Source organism: Theropithecus gelada, chromosome 5 (genome assembly GCF_003255815.1).
Source record: "Theropithecus gelada isolate Dixy chromosome 5, Tgel_1.0, whole genome shotgun sequence".
NCBI lineage: Eukaryota > Metazoa > Chordata > Mammalia > Primates > Cercopithecidae > Theropithecus > Theropithecus gelada.
The window spans coordinates 169,607,886-169,627,933 of NC_037672.1; the positions used below are offsets into that span (position 1 = coordinate 169,607,886).

The 20,048-nt window shown below is 37.2% G+C and overlaps 1 protein-coding gene across 3 annotated transcripts in view; it reads left to right on the plus strand.

The window, feature by feature from the left end:
* Positions 1-20,048, plus strand: part of GALNTL6 (polypeptide N-acetylgalactosaminyltransferase like 6) — a 1,222,748-nt gene that overhangs the window by 988,387 nt on the left and 214,313 nt on the right. For all 3 annotated transcript variants that reach the window (XM_025385422.1, XM_025385423.1, XM_025385424.1), the window contains 2 exons: positions 11,289-11,474; positions 15,484-15,667. In XM_025385422.1, the coding sequence (XP_025241207.1) occupies positions 11,289-11,474; positions 15,484-15,667 (370 nt within the window). The remainder of the gene's footprint in view (positions 1-11,288; positions 11,475-15,483; positions 15,668-20,048) is intronic.

The window sequence follows — 20,048 nt, forward strand, 5'->3', positions numbered from 1 at the left end:
TACTAATAGCCTCCTTGATGTGGCTCATATTAACTTATAATTGTTTAGGTCCATAGTTCTCATTCCTCATTCTGGTTTTGTCTTAGAAAAACAAGTAACAGAAAATGATTATTTTTATGGGATAAAATTACTTTTAGTCCCAGTTTTTAGAGATGATCATGGATATGGTTTGGCTCTGGGTCCCCACCCAAATCTCATGTCAAATTGTAATCCCCAATGTTGGAGGTGGGGCCTGGTGAGAGGTGATAGAATCTTAGAGGTGGATTTTTCATGAATGGTTTAGCACCATGCCTTGGTGCTGTTCTCATGATAGTGAGATCTCACAAGATCTGGTTGTTTAAAAGTGTGTAGCACCTTTCACCTCACTCTCTCTCTCTTGCTCTACTCTGATCATGCGATGTGTGCGCACCTGCTTCACCTTCTGCTGTGATTGTAAGTTTCCTGAGGCTTCCCTAGCCATGCCTCTTGTATAGCCTATGGAACTGTGAGCCAATTAAACCTCTTTTCTTTATAAATTACCCAGTCTCCAGTACTTCTTTATAGCAAGGAAAGAACAGACTAATACTAAATCATTAAGTCAAATCGTCTCCCAAAAGGTTACTTATCCAAGCTATGAATATGCATCTACAGGTAAAATTAACCAGCAGTTAACAGTAAAACAGTTTAAAAGCTATATAACCTGATATTTGGCAAAATACGATAAGAACGTGGTGAAGAAGTTGGAGATTTGTGAAATTTATAAATGGGATTTTGCCTCTAAAAGGCTTTAAAGAGGAAAAGCATAAATATACTGGTTAATTTGATCATTTTTCTTTGTTAAACTAATTTTTAAAGTAGTTTCTTCATATCTCAAGACGAACAATCTTGTAAAATGTTCATTTCTGACAGTCTTAAAGATTAAAGGGACTACTGAAAGATAAGAAGTGAGTTTTCTTAGAAGAATGGGAAGAAGATAAGATATTTAATAGATACATTGGTAAATATGGGGGATTAGCTAAGATAATTAAGCTGAATGTTATTCAGCTCCCTGATATCTGATATGATTCATCATGAAAGGAAGGCTAAGAGTGGGCAGAGATCTTAATAGTTACTAGATGCAAAGAGCAGACCACACAGCTAAAATGAGAAGAGAAGAGGCATGCAGAGAAGAAGTGGCACAGACATAAGCAAGTCTGATGTTAAGTACTCTATAATCACATGGATTTAGACTCGAAGCTAGGAATTTTTCAAACAAGCTCTTCTTGATTAATGTATACTGCATTGGGGGGAAAAATTACAAGTTCAGGAGGTTTTTCTTGTTAATAATTTTGGTCCCGACACTTTGATGTCTATGCATGCTATTTGCTTATTCTGATAGCTACTATGTTCTATATTGAAAGCATTTGTCATTGTCGATACTCAGACTTTTCTTTCTGTATAGAATATTGGGTATTTAGTAGATTGGGAAGAGTTGTTTTGGGGAAATTTTTATAGTAGATAGTTCTCAAAATTTTTGCTGGAGATTTCCTCCACATTCAACCAAAATTTATCTAGATACACACTTTACAAAAAGAGTCAAAAGGACGTTAAAACTGAGTAGACATCCTTGTGTACTGTTGCTGGGAATGTAAAATGGTGCAGTCACTATGAAAAATAGTATGGTAGTTCCTCAAAGAATTAACAATAGAATTACCATTTGATCCAGCTATTCCACTTCTGTGTATATGCCAAAACAACAACAACCGAAAGCAATCTCTTGAAGAGGTATTTGTACACCCATGTTCGTAGCAGCATTATCCACAATAGCCAAAAAGTGAAAGCAACCAAAATGCCCAACAACTGATGAATGGATAAACAACATGTGGTATACAAATACAATGGAATATTCATTCCACCTTAAAAGAAAGATCATTCTGACACATACTACAACATGGATGAACCTTGAGGACATTGCACTGAGACAAGTAAGCCAATCACATAAAGACAAACTGTATGATACCACAGATATGAGTCATCTGGAGTAGGCAAACTTATAAAAGCAGAAGATATAATGATGGTTGCCTGAAGATGGGGGCAGAGGGGTATAGGGAGTTGTTGTAATGGTTTTAGTTTTGTAAGATGAAAATGTTATGGAGGATAATTGCACAACGATGTGAATATGCTTAACACTACTGAACACTTAAAAATCATTAAGAAAGCAAATTTTATATTACATGTATTTTACCACAATTTTTAAACAACAAAACAAAGAAAACCTGAACAGGTGAAATGAAGAAGTGATTTAAAAGAAGTTAGAGATTTGTTCTCCTATGTCAACATTGATGATTCAAATGTTATCTGTATAGAGTTTTTTTCTCTAAAAGACTACATTATGTGGTATATTTTCCTAGAATTAAACTACTTTGTAACATTTACTGAGTAAAGCCTTAATAGTATCTTTGGCAAAATTCTTAAATATTTTTAGGGTCAAGTAGTGTAATACTGAACTACCGACTTTGTGTAATGCTGATGGTAAGATATTTACATTCAGGCATTTGAACTGAATTATCAGGCACTTTGCACAAATAAAGTTTGTAATCTATATAGCCTATTCTTCTGCAATGCATAGAATGTTTAAATGTAATAAAAGTACGGAATGATTAAAAATCAGAGACATTTCCAATGTTATGAAAATGGATTGATTATGGTAAGTTCAAAGCAGCAACAGTATTTCATAGACAGACCTCTGAGTTTTAACCATTTTCCGTCTACATCTTTCTTTTTCTTTGAGGAAAAAGTTATGTCATCAGAAAAAAAAAGATATAGATAAAATAATTTGGAATTATAGTTAATTCTATATTCCCTGATTTGGAGAAAATACAAAGTTCTTATTCTAGATTCATGTAAACAGAACAATTATAAACTATAAATTCTACTCAGATTACTTCATTTTCATTTAATCTTTGAAGACCTTTAATTACAACTATTTTTGAAAAATATAAAATGCTTAAGAAAAAATACATAATTGAAACATCAGACAAAACCAGTTCTTAAATAGTTCTTAAGAAAATACCATGGAAAGGGAAAAATAAAATTCAAATATTTCCTTTCTAATTGAGTATGCATTATTACCTTTTCAAAATTGAAATAATGAAGTAATGAACGTGCAAATCAAATTTGTAATTAATTAGCTGAAATAAAAGCTTCATTGCCGATGTGCTACATTTTTTGTATAGGTGGTGTTTAGCCTATTACCAAACTGCCAAAATATTTTGTGCAAAATAATCTATTATTTGCCTCTTCCCAAATGCATTCTAAGAGTGCATGCTCTATGAATACATAAGATGACAAAACAAATAAGTCTTTCAACTATAGCTCTCTCTCTCCCCTTACCTCTTACACATTGTGTTTTTTCTGAAAAATGTCTTAACTTCTTTATGCATGGTGGCACTAATAATCTTTTTTTCATTTTGGGGGCCTTATGTATAAGGTATTGCCCCATAACCTTTGACATATGAGCCTTTCATAGAAAGAAGAACACACCCATGCACAATCCTAAACCTGGGAAAAAGCTTTCCACAAGGCACACAGGGCACTAGGTCAGGGGCTGTTTACTACTCCATAAGGGGCCATGCCATGGTGAATAAAGAGGCGCTGTGTTCTAGATTAAGACTTGGTGTTTTGTTTCTTTTGTTTCTAATATTCTCTCCAGAACTATTATACATTCAAAGTTATCCTGAAAGTCTATACAGTTGCCCCTTGAACAACAGGGGTTTGAACTATGCAAGTCCTATTATGCATGGATTTTCTTCTGTCTCTGCCACCCGTAAGACAGCAAGAGCAACTCCTCTTCTTTTTCCTTCTCCTCAGCCTACTCAATATGATGATAAGGATGATGACCTTCATGATGATCCATTTCCACTTAATAAACAGCAAATATATTTCCCCACTGAATTGGTTGCCATGTTTCTTAAGTGTCTCTTAATATTTAGGATTCCCTTTCCACTTCTTTTTTTCCTTATAATTTATTTACTGAAAAAAATCAAGCCCTTGGTCCTGAGGAATTTCCCATCATTTGGATTTTGCCAATTGTATTTCTGCTGTGTCATTTAATATATTCACCAATCCCTTTATATGCCACAAATCTGTAGTTATGTGGCAGACCAAGTTTCACTAACAGCCGAACAGGCAGGCCTCCATAACAACAGTTTCAACACTAGCTAAGTGGTTAAGTTAAATATTAAAGCTGAAAGAGCCAGTGCTTTTATACAAAGGCTGGAATGTAACGAAAGCCCACCAAGAGTTTTGCCTAGGCCTTTCTTGGGCCTTGAAGCACAAGATATTAAAAACATTCTTAACCAGACTGTTTAGGATTAAACAAGTTTTTACTGGGGGTCTGAAGAAACTCCCCAGACCTTCACAAATTGTATTGAGAGTCTGAAGGAACTCCCCAAACTTCCATGATTTAACAGGAGACAAGATAAGGGGGCCGGATGCAGTGGCTCACACCTGTAATCCCAGCACTTTGGGAGGCTGAGGTAAGTGTATCACATGAGGTCAGGAGTTTGAGACCAGCCTGGCCAACACGGTGAAACCCCATCTCTACTAAAAATAAAATAAAATAAAATTAGCCAGGCATGGTGGTGCATGGTTGTAGGCCCAGCTACTCGGGAGGCTGAGGCAGGAGAATCACTCAAACCTGGGAGGTGGAGGCTACAGTGAGCTGAGATCACACCACTACACAACAGAGTGAGACTCCATCTCAAAAAAAAAAAAAAAAAGAAAGGAAAAAAGGGTAATCACCCCCAGCACCTAGAACCATCTAGATTAAGTAAATTTACTGAAGCTCCAGAGGAAGGTCTTCAAAATTCAGACCTTAGTTATAGATTAGAAGAAATTCATCACTTATGTTTCTAGACAAATGCACACTAACATGTAGACATATAGCTCAGATAGTATATAAGCTCTGAAAAACTTTGTAATTTTGAGTTGGTCTGGCAATATTTTCTAGGCCTGGTACGGATTGTACCCAATTACAGGAATAAACTCTTCTCTTTCCCAGTTCATCAGCATCTCGTTATTGGGCAACAAGAATAAACAGGCCGAACCTAGGACTGTTCTGAGAACAGTTAGACCTAAAGCTGGGGTCCCTAAGCCCCAGGCAGCAGACCAATACCCATGTGTGGCCTGTTAGGAACCTGGCCACAGCAGGAGGTGAGCAGCAGGTGAGTAAGCATTACCACCTGAGCTCTGCCTCCTGTCAGCTCAGCAGTGGCATTAGGTTCTTGTAGGAGCTGAACTCTATTGTGAACTGCACATGTGAAGGATCTAGGTTGCGTGTTCCTTATAAGAATCTAATGCCTGGTGATCTGAGGTGAAATAGTCTCATCCTGAAACCATCCCTCCCCAGCCCCCATGGAAAAATGCCTTCCATGTAACTGGCCCCTGGTGCCAAAAAAGTTGGGGACCACTTATCTAAAGAAATGATTAAATTCAGATTCAATGCATTTGACAAGAATACTTCATAGGTGGTGATGTGTCTTCCTATTGAGAAACACATAATAAGTGATTGTCACTCCTTGTGTGATGTCAGCAGCCTGTAATGGGTTGATCCATTAATTCATTAGGAGTTGCAAAAGGGTGACATTCTAATTCTATCTTTTCTTCTTTTTATATAAGCAAATACATATTTTATCTATTTATTTAAGTTTTTCCCAGCTATTTCCCAAATAACTTACGATGCTTTGCATATTAGAAGAATAGAAATAAGACATCCAGTAATAGAACCAGCTGAGATCATACTAGAAGCAATTAAACATGGTTTCAATAATTCTGTTCCTTTCTTAGATGGACTTTTTTGTGCTCCAGAGATAATTGTGAAATGCCTATAGTCAAATGCTATCAAAAGGGACTGATTTAGTGTGTTTTACTAGGACACGAAGAGACTGACAATTTTCTGGAATTTAACTAGAGACTTAAAATATGTATGTTTCTTCTGTGTAAAGAATATAGAAAATGTCTTCATAGGCCTGCTAAGTAGACAGTTATCCTTTGCATTTCCACTTGCTGTCAAAATATATACATGACATATGCCAAGTAGATTTAAAAATTGAAGAATATATTCTCTAGTTGTAAAGTATTTCTATCACTCTGGTAAAAACCTCAAAATACCCAGAATAAGAGTTGCACTTAATAGTATATTCTTGTTGTGTAAGGATTAACCAGCAAATTTTAGATATGTTTGTTTCTGTGTATTTATAATCCATTACATTTCAGAACTCATAGCTAAGTATCACCCATAATAACTAGCACATATTCTACATGATCTTATGGCAATCAGCCAACACCAAAGTATAAACATCAAAGAAATGTCATCACCATAGGTGTGTACTTAAACACAGAAATCCGTATCTCCAGATCAATAGTGTTTCCTGGCCCCTCTTGCTCTCCCCTTCAGATGTAAATTAGGAAATTCAAAGGAAACAGAAAGAACTAAGCAACAAGTGGCTGGGCCTCCATACCAACTGCTGAGCCTGGGGCAGCTGTTGGCATGACCTTTAGTGAGTCTTCCACTTAGCAATGTCCTGGCCAGGCTCTCTAATACTGATGGTCACTCACTTGTCAGCCCCCTTGGGAACAATCCCTCAAAGCTTTCTAAACTGTGACTGCATTTTTCTGACATAATAAGCATAACTTATTGAACAGATTTAAATCTTTGATGAACTAACAGTGCTTCAAAGTCATTATTCTGACATTAGTGGCAGTCTCATAGACAGTGAACTGTACAAGATCAGATGGATCCCATAGTGACCAAAGAAAATGCTCTGGAGTTTGTTTTTTGACTAACCCTGTGATACAAGTTCACTTTATTTTGATTTGTCTCTTTCCAAAGTGAGACATAGTCAAAAGAAAATACCAAAATACCAACAACTGGGATGCTTTTAAAAGGAAAAACTAAGGATTTGAGAGGACTGGGTCTACTCAGTAAGTAAAATATCACAAGGGAAATTATAGAATTAGAAACTAGAAGGAATAATTGTGATGAGCCAATCACACATCCTTCATCTTATAGCTGAGGAAAATGAGGTCATATGGTATGAAATGACTTATCCAAGTCACGCAGCCAGTCAGCAACAGGACTAGGACTCATGTCTTTGACTCGTTTTACTATGCAAATTGCTGAAGGTTAATATTTTTGGTGTTTAGTTGCTTCCCTAAACACTAAATTCACTAATGAGTGGTTAGTCTCCATATAAATGTATGGCACGTAAGTGAAATCTCTGGAAAAAAAAGAGGAAAATACATTCTATGAAACTGCTAAATTTGGTATTCACAGTAACATGACGTCAAAATTTCGTTGGAATACAACTTTTTATCTCATTATTGCCTCACAGTGACACAATAAGCCCTGGCAAAAACTGCTATTTTTGAAGTTGTATTCATTTTTCCATGTCATCGGGATTTACTGGCGTTCAGTGGATTTTAACAATAATTTATTCACTGGTTGTCTGGACCATGGATCAAAAAAATTACAAACAGTTTTGCAAATGTCTCAAAGTCATTAGGCAGATCTGCCTGGCTTATAAATAAAACCCGTAAATTTCCTTGGTATTATTTAAAATTAAGGAAGTTCAAAAGTGACCTTCAAAAATGCAATACTTGAATTAAAATAATAGCATATTATGTTTTAAATCATGTTAATAACATTTTAGAAATGAATCTAAACCCTCTCCAGAGAACCCTTGACTAAAATATGGTCTTTTGTCTGACATTTGCTTCAAAATAGGAGAAATGGGGGGAGTGAATTAGCACATAGATGGGGCGCAACTAACCATGGGTTAATGGCTGTTGGGGCTGGATGAAGGATATTTTTAAAAATAAGAGTAATAGTATCTAATTTTATGTATGTTCAAAATTCTCCATAATAAAAGTTTTAAAATAACTAAAAAAAAAAAAAGAAATGAATCTAAACCCTGTTCATACAAAAGAAAGGTAAAATGTTTTTAATTTAAAGCCATCTCCACCATCTTCAGTAAATCCCTTGTATGAGAGTTTAATTTGCTAATTAGACTGATGATACCTGCCTTCATTGTGAGTTATGGGTAATTAGATGTTACAATGAACTACTAAGAGAGAAAGGACCCCTCAAAGTGCAGTCAACCAGATCATTATCTGAGGCAGAGCAAGCTAATTATCACCATAAAGTTCAAACTAGAAGAACTGATCTAAACATCTAATGGACAATATTGAAGGGTCAAACCCCTTATGCTTAGTGAATTCACACTATACAATGTTTTTAGTAAATTAAAATGGGCTTTGATATAGGAAAAATATGCAGTATCAGAAAATGTGTACAGAAAAATAGAAAACATGTAGAGACAACCCTCACTGAGTTCTAGAGAATTTCCTATAAACCGAAGAATACAAAAGTCTAAATCCAAAGTTGGGACAACCACTCTCAGGTGACTTAACCCTTTGACTCTCACTTTGGAAGACCTGGGGAGTTAGAATATTCTAGAACAACTCCCTGTAATGGAGCTATAGGAAATTACTCATTTCTCCTCCTCTCTCCCAAGAGAGGCCCCTTTAGTCCTTGGGTGTCAGGGAGGAAAAACATAAATGTATCTTGAACTGCTGAGGTAGTCCTCATAGTGTGACATATGACAAATGAATAGTGAAGGAGAAAAATATATTTTAGTAGGCCTAACAGATATTGATTATCTCTGTTTAGTCCCCAATGACTGTTGAGACACTACTTCCATGAGACAATATCTTCTGTGGTCCAAACAACCGATTTACAATTAAATATATAAAATGCAACTTGTTTGTAAATTGATGATACAGAAAGATTTCAATACCTAAATAAATTACAGTAACGAGATTATAAAGTTTTCTTAAATATTTATTACTGTGGGAAATCCTGACAGCACATGGCCCTTTCAAGATGCTGACACATAATGACGTCCTTGTATTGATCACTCATCACTTAGTCATTGCCTTTGATTGTGCAGTGGTGTCACTTGCGTCTTCTTTAGTCCCTTGACAAGAGAGTAAAGCTGCAGTTTTACACACATGCAGTGTGTTTTATAGCCCGTAGAATCTTTCTTTGCAGCTTACACACAATGGAGAAGGGAAGCCTTGTGTTGGGGAGCACTGAGCAGAGGGGCAGGAGCAAAGAGGCACACAGTAGAACTTGCCTCTTAGTTGAGAGAGCACAATACTGCTTAAATACTCATATTTGATAGTCTGTGGCTTGCCAAAACTTCTTCCTTTAATTTGCAAGAGATACAAGATGATGAATCATCAAAATCTCACCAGGAAAAACAAAATTCTAAATTTTTTGTCATTTGTGCTCAGCATTCAAAGGCATTTCTTCAGATAAAAATGCTGTTTTTATTCATGCATACAAGTGACTTACTAGTCTTTGATTATTGGCTTAATACACAAATGTTTGTTGAATGAACACTGACCAGTCTCACTGAAGCCTAATTCAAAGCTTGACTGTCCACCACATTCTAGAAGGAAAAAAACAATCCCCTAAATCCTTTACGTCTTATAGGTGAGGCTATTCGGGCTTCAAGAGTTTGCATGACCTACTCATATGTATTACCATTGTAGACATCCCTCCCAGGCCTACTCTGATTCCAACCCTGGAAAAAGAGTTTACTTTTCATAGTCTGATCTTCATATCCCTGTTACTTACATGAAGAACAAAATACAGGGGAACACATTTTGAGCTAAAACACTCTCATGGAAAATTCCATCTGTATTTGTTTGTTTTGTTTGTTTGTTTTTGTTTTTGTTTTTGTTTTGAGACACAGTCTCACTCTGTTGCCCAGGCTGGAGAGCAGCGGTACAATCTCAGCTCACTGCAACCTCCACCTCCCGGGTTCAGGCAATTCTCCTGCCTCAGTCTCCCAAGTATTTGGAATTACAGGTGCCCACCACCATGCCTGGCTAATTTTTGAATTTTTAGTAAAGACTGGGTTTTACCATGTTGGTCAGGCTGGTCTTGAACTCCTGACATCAGGTAATCCTCCCACCTCTGCCTCCCAAAGTTCTGGGATTACACGTATCAGCCACCATGCCTGGCCCCATCTGTATTCTTTTACAGTGAAAATTAGAAAGCCAAATACTGTTTTCATTGACCCATTATGTGAAACATAGAACCGTCAATAAAAAGGGAAATTAAGATTTTATAAAACTATACTAGTTAATAAGAAATGAGAATGAACCTCTATGCACAGAGAAACTCCAATACAGAGTAATTCTGACATCTGTTACATTGGATAGCAGGAAGGAATCACAAATCCTACATGAATCCTTATTGCTACAGATCATGCAAAGAGACTTCGTAATATTGCCTTTGATTACAGACATGCCGAGAACATTTGAAAAGTGAAAAATACACAGCATATGCATACTAAGATTCTTCTTCAATGAATATTAGACTATACCTGTCAGAGATTCCAATAAAACCTTCATAATGTCTTAGATACAGCAGAATGAAAGCAGAGGATATAAAGCATATAAGTACATGACCCCAGGAAGGCAGCAAATACTCTTATCTGACATAGTAAGAACTGAGAGCTTGATGCATTTTGTCACAGACAGTAGGAAATATTTTATTCTCTGAATAAATTATCCGATTTGATTTTGTTTCCACTATTTGTTTTTAATTAGGCAAGAAACATTTCCAAATTTAAATCGCTAAGAAATATTTCCAAATCTTTAATAGGTAAGTTCCAAACGACTGTATAGTATTTCATCTGTAGTCAGTCATCTTTCCACTTCAAATCAGAAGCAAGATGCTAAACTTGCTTACTAGTTTGCTATTAACTTGTGGGGGAAAAAATCTGGTTCTTCTTGATATGACAGATATTTTTCTTTCCTGTTGTTTTACATGCATTATTTTCAATACACAAAATACTGGGCAAAGCCCTGCTATAAAGAACTCTTTGGTTGGAAAGAGCCCATTTCCAGGATTTTCATCTGACTTTTACCCAGCAGGGACCACAGGGCAGAAGCCATCTTTGGAGTGTGGGCTAGGATTACACGCTGTGGCTGTCAACCAGCAGTAACTGCGTAACAGACCTCTGGCATGTCAGTGACTTTTATGTTCAAAAAAGGGCAATATTTGCAGTTTAAAAAGCATTTTGGAAAACTGTAGGATGCGAAAACCTTATTAGTATCTCGCATCTAGATAAGGAGAGGAGAATGTTACCCCAGGATTCATCAGTCACATACTCTCTATGCACAAACAACCATGAATAATTCAGCTGCAACTAATGTTTGGCGTTTTTTCTAAGCATTTTCTACTTCCTTCCTAGAACACCTGAAGGATAAATTGGAAGAATACATGGCCCGATTTTCCAAAGTGAGGATTGTTCGCACCAAGAAAAGAGAAGGACTCATCAGGACCCGTCTCCTGGGGGCATCTATGGCCAGAGGAGAAGTCCTGACGTTCCTGGACTCCCACTGCGAGGTCAATGTGAACTGGCTGCCCCCACTCCTCAGTGAGTACAGGTTGCTACGGCACCATCCTGGGATGCCTCAGGGGGAGTGAGCGGTTTGCTTCTATTTAGTTTGCAATCAACAAATGCTAGAGGTCCCTTCTACAAGGTTTCCAGTAGAAGCCTTGAATTTTATATTTACCACTGCTGAAAACAGTTTTCTAGGTAACTGCTTCAGGCAGTATTCTACATAATGCCATAAAATTGGCATTTTAAATAATACCAACTTCAAGCTAACTTACAGTTTTAAAAAGGTTTCATTTATCTTAGATATCCTCCTTTAGCGTTGTCAAATTCACTGGGTGAACACTAAAAGAAAAATGTACCCCAAAACTCTTTTATAGTCCTGTAACTACAGCAAGATTAAAATACACACACACACACACACACACACACACACACACACACATTGAACAAGTATTACAGGATTGTTAAGAAAAGAGGAAGGAAAAATATTCATCCCCAGAATACAGTTAAAGTGTAAGCACCTTGACATTTTCTAGGATTTATAATGCCGTTTCTTTTCTGTTATTCTTTCCACTTCTGGCAGCATCCTATAGCCCTAAATATACAGTTCCCTGTATTTACAGAGATTCCTTCAAACACAGCGCAGCTGTCCAGGTGCTGTGTCTTAAATGCTCACAATATGGCTAAGCTGAGGGAAACAAGATTATGTCATAACACACTTGGACTGTTAGATACACAAAAGAACTGAAAGTAATTTAAGGTAGAAAACATATGTGTGGTTCAGTTCAAGCTTCATTACTTTCGTTTTAAAACGAAGTAAAATATAAAGTCCAGTTGTAGATAAGAAATAGTCAGTTTGGAAAAAAAAAACCCTCCTTCTAAAAAGTTGTCGGTGCACACATAGTGTTCACCTTTCTGACTTTGCTAAATCAACTTTTATTGTAAAAATATCCCTGGCCTTGGAACTAAAGTCATTAGCAACTGCCTTCACAATAGCTGTCTCAGAAAGAACAGTTTGCTATTGACTACTGTGTAGGTTTTCAGCAAGAACCAGCAAAGCTCCATTAGTAAAAGATGTGGGGGAAAAATCAATGGAAACTGTATAGGATTTAAAACAGGAAACAACCAGTACCCAACATCCCCCACCACATTGCCCAGCCACATACCCCTGCACAGATGACTGCCCAGCTACCCTAATCAACCAGAATGTTTCGGTGCCCCTGCAGTCAGAGACTCCTCTGAGCCTTTAATTAAAAGTACCTTGTCCAAGGACACAGCAATTTAGAGCTTCATCAGCAACAGTGAGATTCCCTCAAACAGAATTTGACCTATATGGTGTTGAATACTCAAGGAAGTCAGCAAAAGGCCTAATTTATTTATGAATCAAAGCAAATCCCTAAATGCCAATTATTGAGTGTCTGATTGTTCACTATGAATCTAACTAAAAAGAAGAAGACAGAAAAAAAAAGAGTAAGAGAAACCCACAACCCACATTTCTCATTAAAGTATTTCATTTCCTGTAGTCCTGATGGATAAGAAATGATTCAAGTTCAGGATCACTATCTTTTTTTATTTTCCTCTATCAGTGTCTTGACACATCATCCAAAATGAAAAAACAGGCAGAGCCACACAGTTTCTTGGCTCATTTTTCACCTCGGGATTATACCTGAATTTCAATTTCCCATTAAGTCTGTTTGTTTGATCCCTGGAAATTGAAATGTAGGAACAAGCCTTGGATGAAAAATTAGTCATGCTGCTTTCAACCTAAGCTAGTACCGCTGGATAAGAGTGAAAAGGAAATTTGAAGGAAAAGTTGACAGTTACTTTAACAGACACATTCTCTTTGGGTCACCTTGGGACTCCTTGATGGTCAAGGAACTTGTAAATCAACCTGATTCTGAATTTGATTGAAGAAAGTCACTGAAACTTTAATACTAAAATACCTGCAGGGATGAGATAAAAAATATTCTGGACCCAGCAACGTCGGTCTCCTCTGTCAAAGACATCTCAAGCCATTATAAGGCTTGCCCTGGTAAAAAACAAATGCTTAGCCATCCCTTGGTGGAGATTAACTAGAAATGGTGCTGGGGGGTCTCTTCATCTGCTAATTAAACTAAAGTAAGACTAAGCCCACCTCTGGCTCTCTGTGGCTTACCAGGACCATGCCCTAAAATCGCAACCCTTTCCACACTCCAGTATCCTGCATTCCCCTTCCCCTGTTTTATTTTTTTCCCATCTCATTTATCACCTTTTAAAACACTATATAATTTAGCTATTTATTATGTTTATTCATTGTCTTTGCTTCATTCCTAAAGACAGAATTGTTTGTGATGTTATTCATCATGGTATCCCCAGAACCTAGAAAAAGTGACTAGCACATAGTTTCTAATCAATAAATAATTGTTGAAATATGAAGAGAATGACTGGATGGATAAATGGATGGATGGATGGATGGATGGATGGACGGATGGATGGACGGACAGACAGACGGATGGATGGATGGATGGATTGATGGATGGATGGATGGATGGATGGATGGATGGATGGATGGATGGATGGACGGACAGATGGATGGATGGATGGATGGATGGATGGATGGATGGATGGAAAGGCATATAGACCTAGAGGGGAAAGTGTTCACAAAATTCTGTGGTTTCCATCCCTGTTTCATCAGTGTCATCAAAATAAAACCACTTATTATTACAACCAGTAAAACCTTATGCTTTTTATCCTATGCTTAAGAGAAACAAACTTCTGAAGCAAACAGACAGTTTCCTTACTGCAGGAACTTTATCCCCAAAACAAATTACATTTACTCCGCAATCTCTGGGGAAAGAAAATATGATATGGAAACAACCAAACTTCCTAATTGTGCTAAATGATATCTGTTTTTTATTTGTTTATTGTCACATCTAAAGGTCTTCCGAATAACAAGAAGGTCTGCCTATTAGACAGCACTGGTCTGTTACAATAAATATTAACTAAATTTACATTCTTGGAAAGAAAGTTTCCTCACAGATAGGTATTGTAGCTAAACCAAAGGATGCAAATGCCAGTGCCCTGTGCTACCTGTTAAGTCATCACAATAACCATAACCACATAGGAAAGGAAGGTGCTGGAACTGAAAAAAACAGATCACCTCTCTGCTACCATGAGAACAATCGAACAATCGAAAGGTCAGGTTTGAAATTGGATTGTTAAGCAGAGGTTGCATCTTGGTTATTGCTCTCAAAAGCTGCATAACCCTTGACAAGTTATTTAATTTCTCTAATCTTACCTTCCTCATACATTGGGGATAACAATAATAGTTACCCTACAGGGTTGCTAAGAGTATTAGGAATAGCATGAGAATAAATCACTTGGTAGTTACTCAAGAATTTAAGAGTAGTAGAAGTCATCGCAGTACTATAATATCACGTAATACTTTTTCAAATATGATGAGGGAAGAAACTGTATAGCTTTGATCAACAGAGTTTAGCTCCAAGAACAACGGCAAAATAGGACTTGGAAAAATCTCTGGCAAACCTGAGAGCAAAGAATTCTATGTATGATCTGTCAGCATTTATAGGAGAGCAGCCACCATGATTGTTATGAGATTAGATGCCACAAGATCCATGAAGTTGAATATTCACATTTTGGAACCTCCGGAAAGCAGGCCAGTATTTTCTCAGCAGGCTCCAGCAGTATGCTTGAAAGAACACAACTACTGTTTATACTCTGCGCATGTTGGATGCACGATAAAATGACAGATTGGGGACAGGTCAGAGCAAAAATGTGACACAGGGAGAGCTAAATGGACTTCTGCAAGTCTCTCTGGGACATAACTTTCTTAAAGGAAAATACAACAACTCTTACTGGACCTAATTGCTGTCCCATCACGTTAAGTCCAGAATTCAGAGATTCCTGAAAAGTGCTCTAAGGACGACAGGAAGCCAAGGCTACAAGCGTTATGCATTAGTAGGGGACTATAGGCTTCTCTTTGCTGAAAAATGATAGATGACCTAGGCAGGCATGTCATTTCCTATTTTGTGCTTTCATTTTTCAGACCAAATTGCACTAAACCACAAAACCATCGTGTGTCCCATGATCGATGTCATTGACCACAATCACTTTGGGTATGAGGCACAAGCTGGGGATGCCATGCGAGGAGCCTTCGACTGGGAAATGTACTACAAAAGAATCCCCATCCCTCCAGAGCTCCAGAGGGCAGATCCCAGCGACCCTTTTGAGTGAGTAGCAGCCAAGGGAGGGGCCAAGGGAGTGAGGGCAGGTAACTCATTGCAGTGTTAAACCTGGGCTCAAGAAGACAATTATCTCTAACAAAATGGAATAAAACAGGTGGTAACAATATGCAAAACATCAGAGAAAGGTCAGACCTACACCCTGTAGAAAATTAAAAGCTGTGCTGAATTCATGGATCACTCCTTCTTAAACTTTGCTAAACATGAAACTATACAGATGAAAGAACCACAAAAATGCATGAACAGAAAATACATATAGAAGGAAGGCATGTTCCCTTCTAAGACGCTTTCTTATTTTCAGGTGTCTCTGTTCTTTTGACTTTTCCCTAAAGATTACTGAAAACAACTATTTTGTTTTTCTTTTATTAGAAATTGATATAAAATATGAACCAGTGTTTAAGCCTACTTTCTACACCCTGTTGGAAATTGTTTACCTATAATGGAAGCGTGCTCCTAAGCAGGTGTTCCCACAACTGAAACATGGGGAATTCAATCAAAGTGATATATCCAGAGTCAATTATCTTTGATAATCCTGCCCCTAATTTAAGTACATACTGTACAGAGAAGAAGGTACAGCAAAGATCTAATGATTAATTTCTACCAAACGACATCCCATTTTTTCAGTGTGGACATGAGAAATATGCATTTAAAGAAAAAGAAAAAAATATGTATAGTTTAGTTTGACAGACTATCAAGACCATTCATAGTAAATGGTAAACTTTTTCCAACAGTTAGCCCAGAGATAACCCAAGGCATACTATATATCTATTCTTCATACTGCACCCTTTGACATCATTAAAATTGTTATTTAAAAACTATTATATATGTTTTTCTTAGTACAAGAAAAATAGATATATCTGTGATCAAGCTTTGCACACTCTGAGTCCATTTAAAATGCATTAAATATTATTGTCTTTTCATCAATAATATGGGCTGTAAAAGTTTGCAGTAAAGAAGCTACTGAGTACAAAAACCACTTCTCTGACACTAACAGTTTAAATTACAATAACATTTCAAAATTATCAAGAAAATGTTTCCTACACTTCTAGTCTTTAGAAAAATGAACTCCTGGGGAAGCAAAGGGAATTTCAGAAGACATTAGCTTGATACCACGCTAGAGAAGTCGTTTCTTTTGTAAAATAAAGCGCTCTCATTAAATATCCAGAGCTTCTGGAGTTCAGCCTCTTTTGACTCTCCACTTACTGGAGAGTTTTTGAAAAGAAATAATAAAGGACCTTTATTACTTCCTCAAATGCTTTGGCCAAAATTTCACAGATATTCAAAACTACTAGAAAAGCTTTTTAGTAATCTAAGCAAAAGCGTTTCTAATAAGCATTTGAAGTGGGCTTAGCTGAGAGATGCTCTTCAGACTTCTCTGAAGGTAACCATCTGAAAATCTTGACAGAGAGGGGCTTAAGGTGGGACGAGTGACAAGGGTGTGAGGTGATGCATATGTTAATTAGCTTGATTTAGCCATTCCACAATGTGTACATATTTCAAAACATCATGTCGTACATCATAAATATATACAACTTTTATATGTCAGTTTAAAATATAGATGAGAAAAGAAAATAAATTTAAAACATTTTAAATGTAAAAAATTTTTAAAACATGCATGTGGAGAGGAGTACAAAAGGCCTTAACCATGGTAGAACTGTTATTAGATGCCGGTCCACAGCAGAAGAGCCACAGTTAGGCCACTACAATGCGAAAGTACCATGTTTTAAGGGCTGGAACTCACCCAGGCTGGCTTCCCAAATGCCGTGATAGTGATTGGTTATCATGACCTTAACTTTATTTGCACTGTGATCGCAGAGTAGGGGTCCTGCTTCCTGAAACAGTGGGATCAAAATGCTGTCAGAGGAATCTGCAGTGGAGACAATTCTAAAAGCATTCTCAGTGCCTGTATTGACAGTCAAAATTTTTGTCAGGCTGACTCTGACTGTGGCTATTACAATATCAAGCGCCTTGCTTAACCACAGAACTGGCAGAATTGGTAACTTTCAGAACTAGGTTACCTCTTGTTTCTGTCACCTACTTAGGTGGTTGTTGAACTGTCAAAAATTGCATTCATCTATTGCATATTACTATCTTTCTGCCTTAAGTCTTATTGATTCCTAGGAATGTGGACACTTTAGCCTCCTGTAATAAATGTAACTTGTAGGAGGTGTCCACTTTGATCTTATAAACCGTGTTTGCCGTCCTGATAATAAAAGAATGGTTACCCAAGCAGCTCTGAGCAGTGTATCGGCAATTTCATTATCACGGCAGTCACCTGAATGTGCTTATAAACAGACAAGCTTTAGGCTACAACTTGCTTCTCTAGCTGTAAAGCTTTAAGGTGCACAGAATGAAGGCAGTGTATCTATACATCTTTCTTACAGTCTTTCACGTTTCAAGAGGCTGCTGCCAAAGAGTGTGGTTTTCTGTGGGAAGACAGGGAGAGGAGGCTGAAAAGCTGGGAAGAAGGGAAACAAAGAAGAATGTACAAATGTATCACAAACCCCAGGACTTTTCGTACAATAAGGATGCAAAATTTATCTATCTTTAGCAAGTTTATCAAATGTCTTATGTGACAAGATTTGAATTATCTCATTTATTCTGCCATTACTTGAATTTTCAATGACTGTTGATTACAGCAGTGTTTTTCAAGCTGAAAATTCTGTGAAAGTAGTGGGGCATTAACAGTATTTAATTATTAATGAATTGGATTGAATTCAATTGAAAATTTTAGAGTGTTATACTAGTGGGTAGGTATAAATGTCATTTCTCAAATATTCAACTTCATATATAAGGTATATATGAACCTGATGTCATATAAACTGTATTTCTTCACATACACTACACAATGAAAGAGGTCAACATCTACTAACTTTCTAAACTAGGAATCAAGACCTTCAACAATGGGTCTAGAAAAGAAAAGGAAAACTCATGGATAACTTTGAGCATTAAGAAAATATTTATTGATATTTACAAAGGGATCCTGTTTTTCAACAAACTGCTACTAGAATGTAAGAGAAAAAGCAACATTCTTGATACAAATTATCATATAGTGGTCATAACTTCTATTGGATTGGATACATTTAAGAAATATTTTGGCTGGGCATGGTGACTTGTGCCTGTAATCCCAGCACTTTGGGAGGCCGAAGTGGATGGATCATTTGAGATCAGGATTTCAAGACCAGCCTGGCCAATACAGTGAAACCCCACCTTTACTAAAAATACAACAATTAGTTGGGCATGGTGGTGGGCGCCTGTAGTCCCAGCTACTTGGGAGGCTGAGGCAGGAGAATCACTTGAACTCGGAGGTGGAGGTTGCAGTGAGCAGAGATTGTGCCACTGTACTTGAGCCTGGGCAACAGAGCCAGACTCCGTCTCCAAAAAAGAAAAAAAAGAGAGAGAGAAATATTTTGGGGCCAGGAGCAGTTGCTCTCACCTGTAATCCCAGAACTTCAGGAGACCAAGGCGGACAGATTGCTTGAGCCCAGGAGTTTGAGACAAGCCTGGGCAACATAGCAAAACCTTGTCTCTATGAAAAAAAAAAAATAATAGTGGGGCAGTTTATTCAATTTTGCATGACTGTAGTCCCAGCTACTTGGGAGGCTGAGGTGCACAGAACACCTAAGCCTAAGAGGTTGAGGCCACAGTGAGCCATGATCGCACCACTGCATTCCAGCCTGTCTCAAACACAAAAACAAAACAAAATTAAATTAAAATAAATTTTTAATTTAATTTTCTAAATTAAATATTTGGGGTTATTTATTAAGGAAGAAACCAGAATGCTCCCTCTTTCTGATGACTTTTATCATGACGTAATGCCTTGAGAAAATTCTTGTTATTCATGGCTTTTAGATGGTTTTCTCATTACTGGTCCATCTTGAAATCAGGGCACTTAAAAATGAAAGACTTTTCTATGTGACAAAACATAATATGCTCCTTCAGCCATGATGACAAAGAGAAAGATGGTCGTTTGCTTTCTAAAAGTTTAGAGTGGGCCCGAAGAAAATTATCTTGTCCAAATTACCTTCAATGTGAGCAACCACTAGACAATGTCCAAGACAGGCATCCAACCTCTGCAGTAACTCATCTTTAAAGTAAATTTCCTACCTCAAAAGATATCCTTTCTATTAGACTTATTGACAGACACATTTTCCCTCACATGAAGAAATTCTGCCTTTCTGATCCCAAATTGTCCTACTCGAGATACAAGGAATATTGAATTGGTCTTTAATGACAGAGCTATTAGAAATATTTGAGAACAATTGCCATGCCCATACTACTCAAGAGGGAAAACAACAAAACATTTTTCTTTTCCAGGCTACATATTTTCAGTTCTATCACCATGTTTTCCAGGTCTACTAGAATCTTG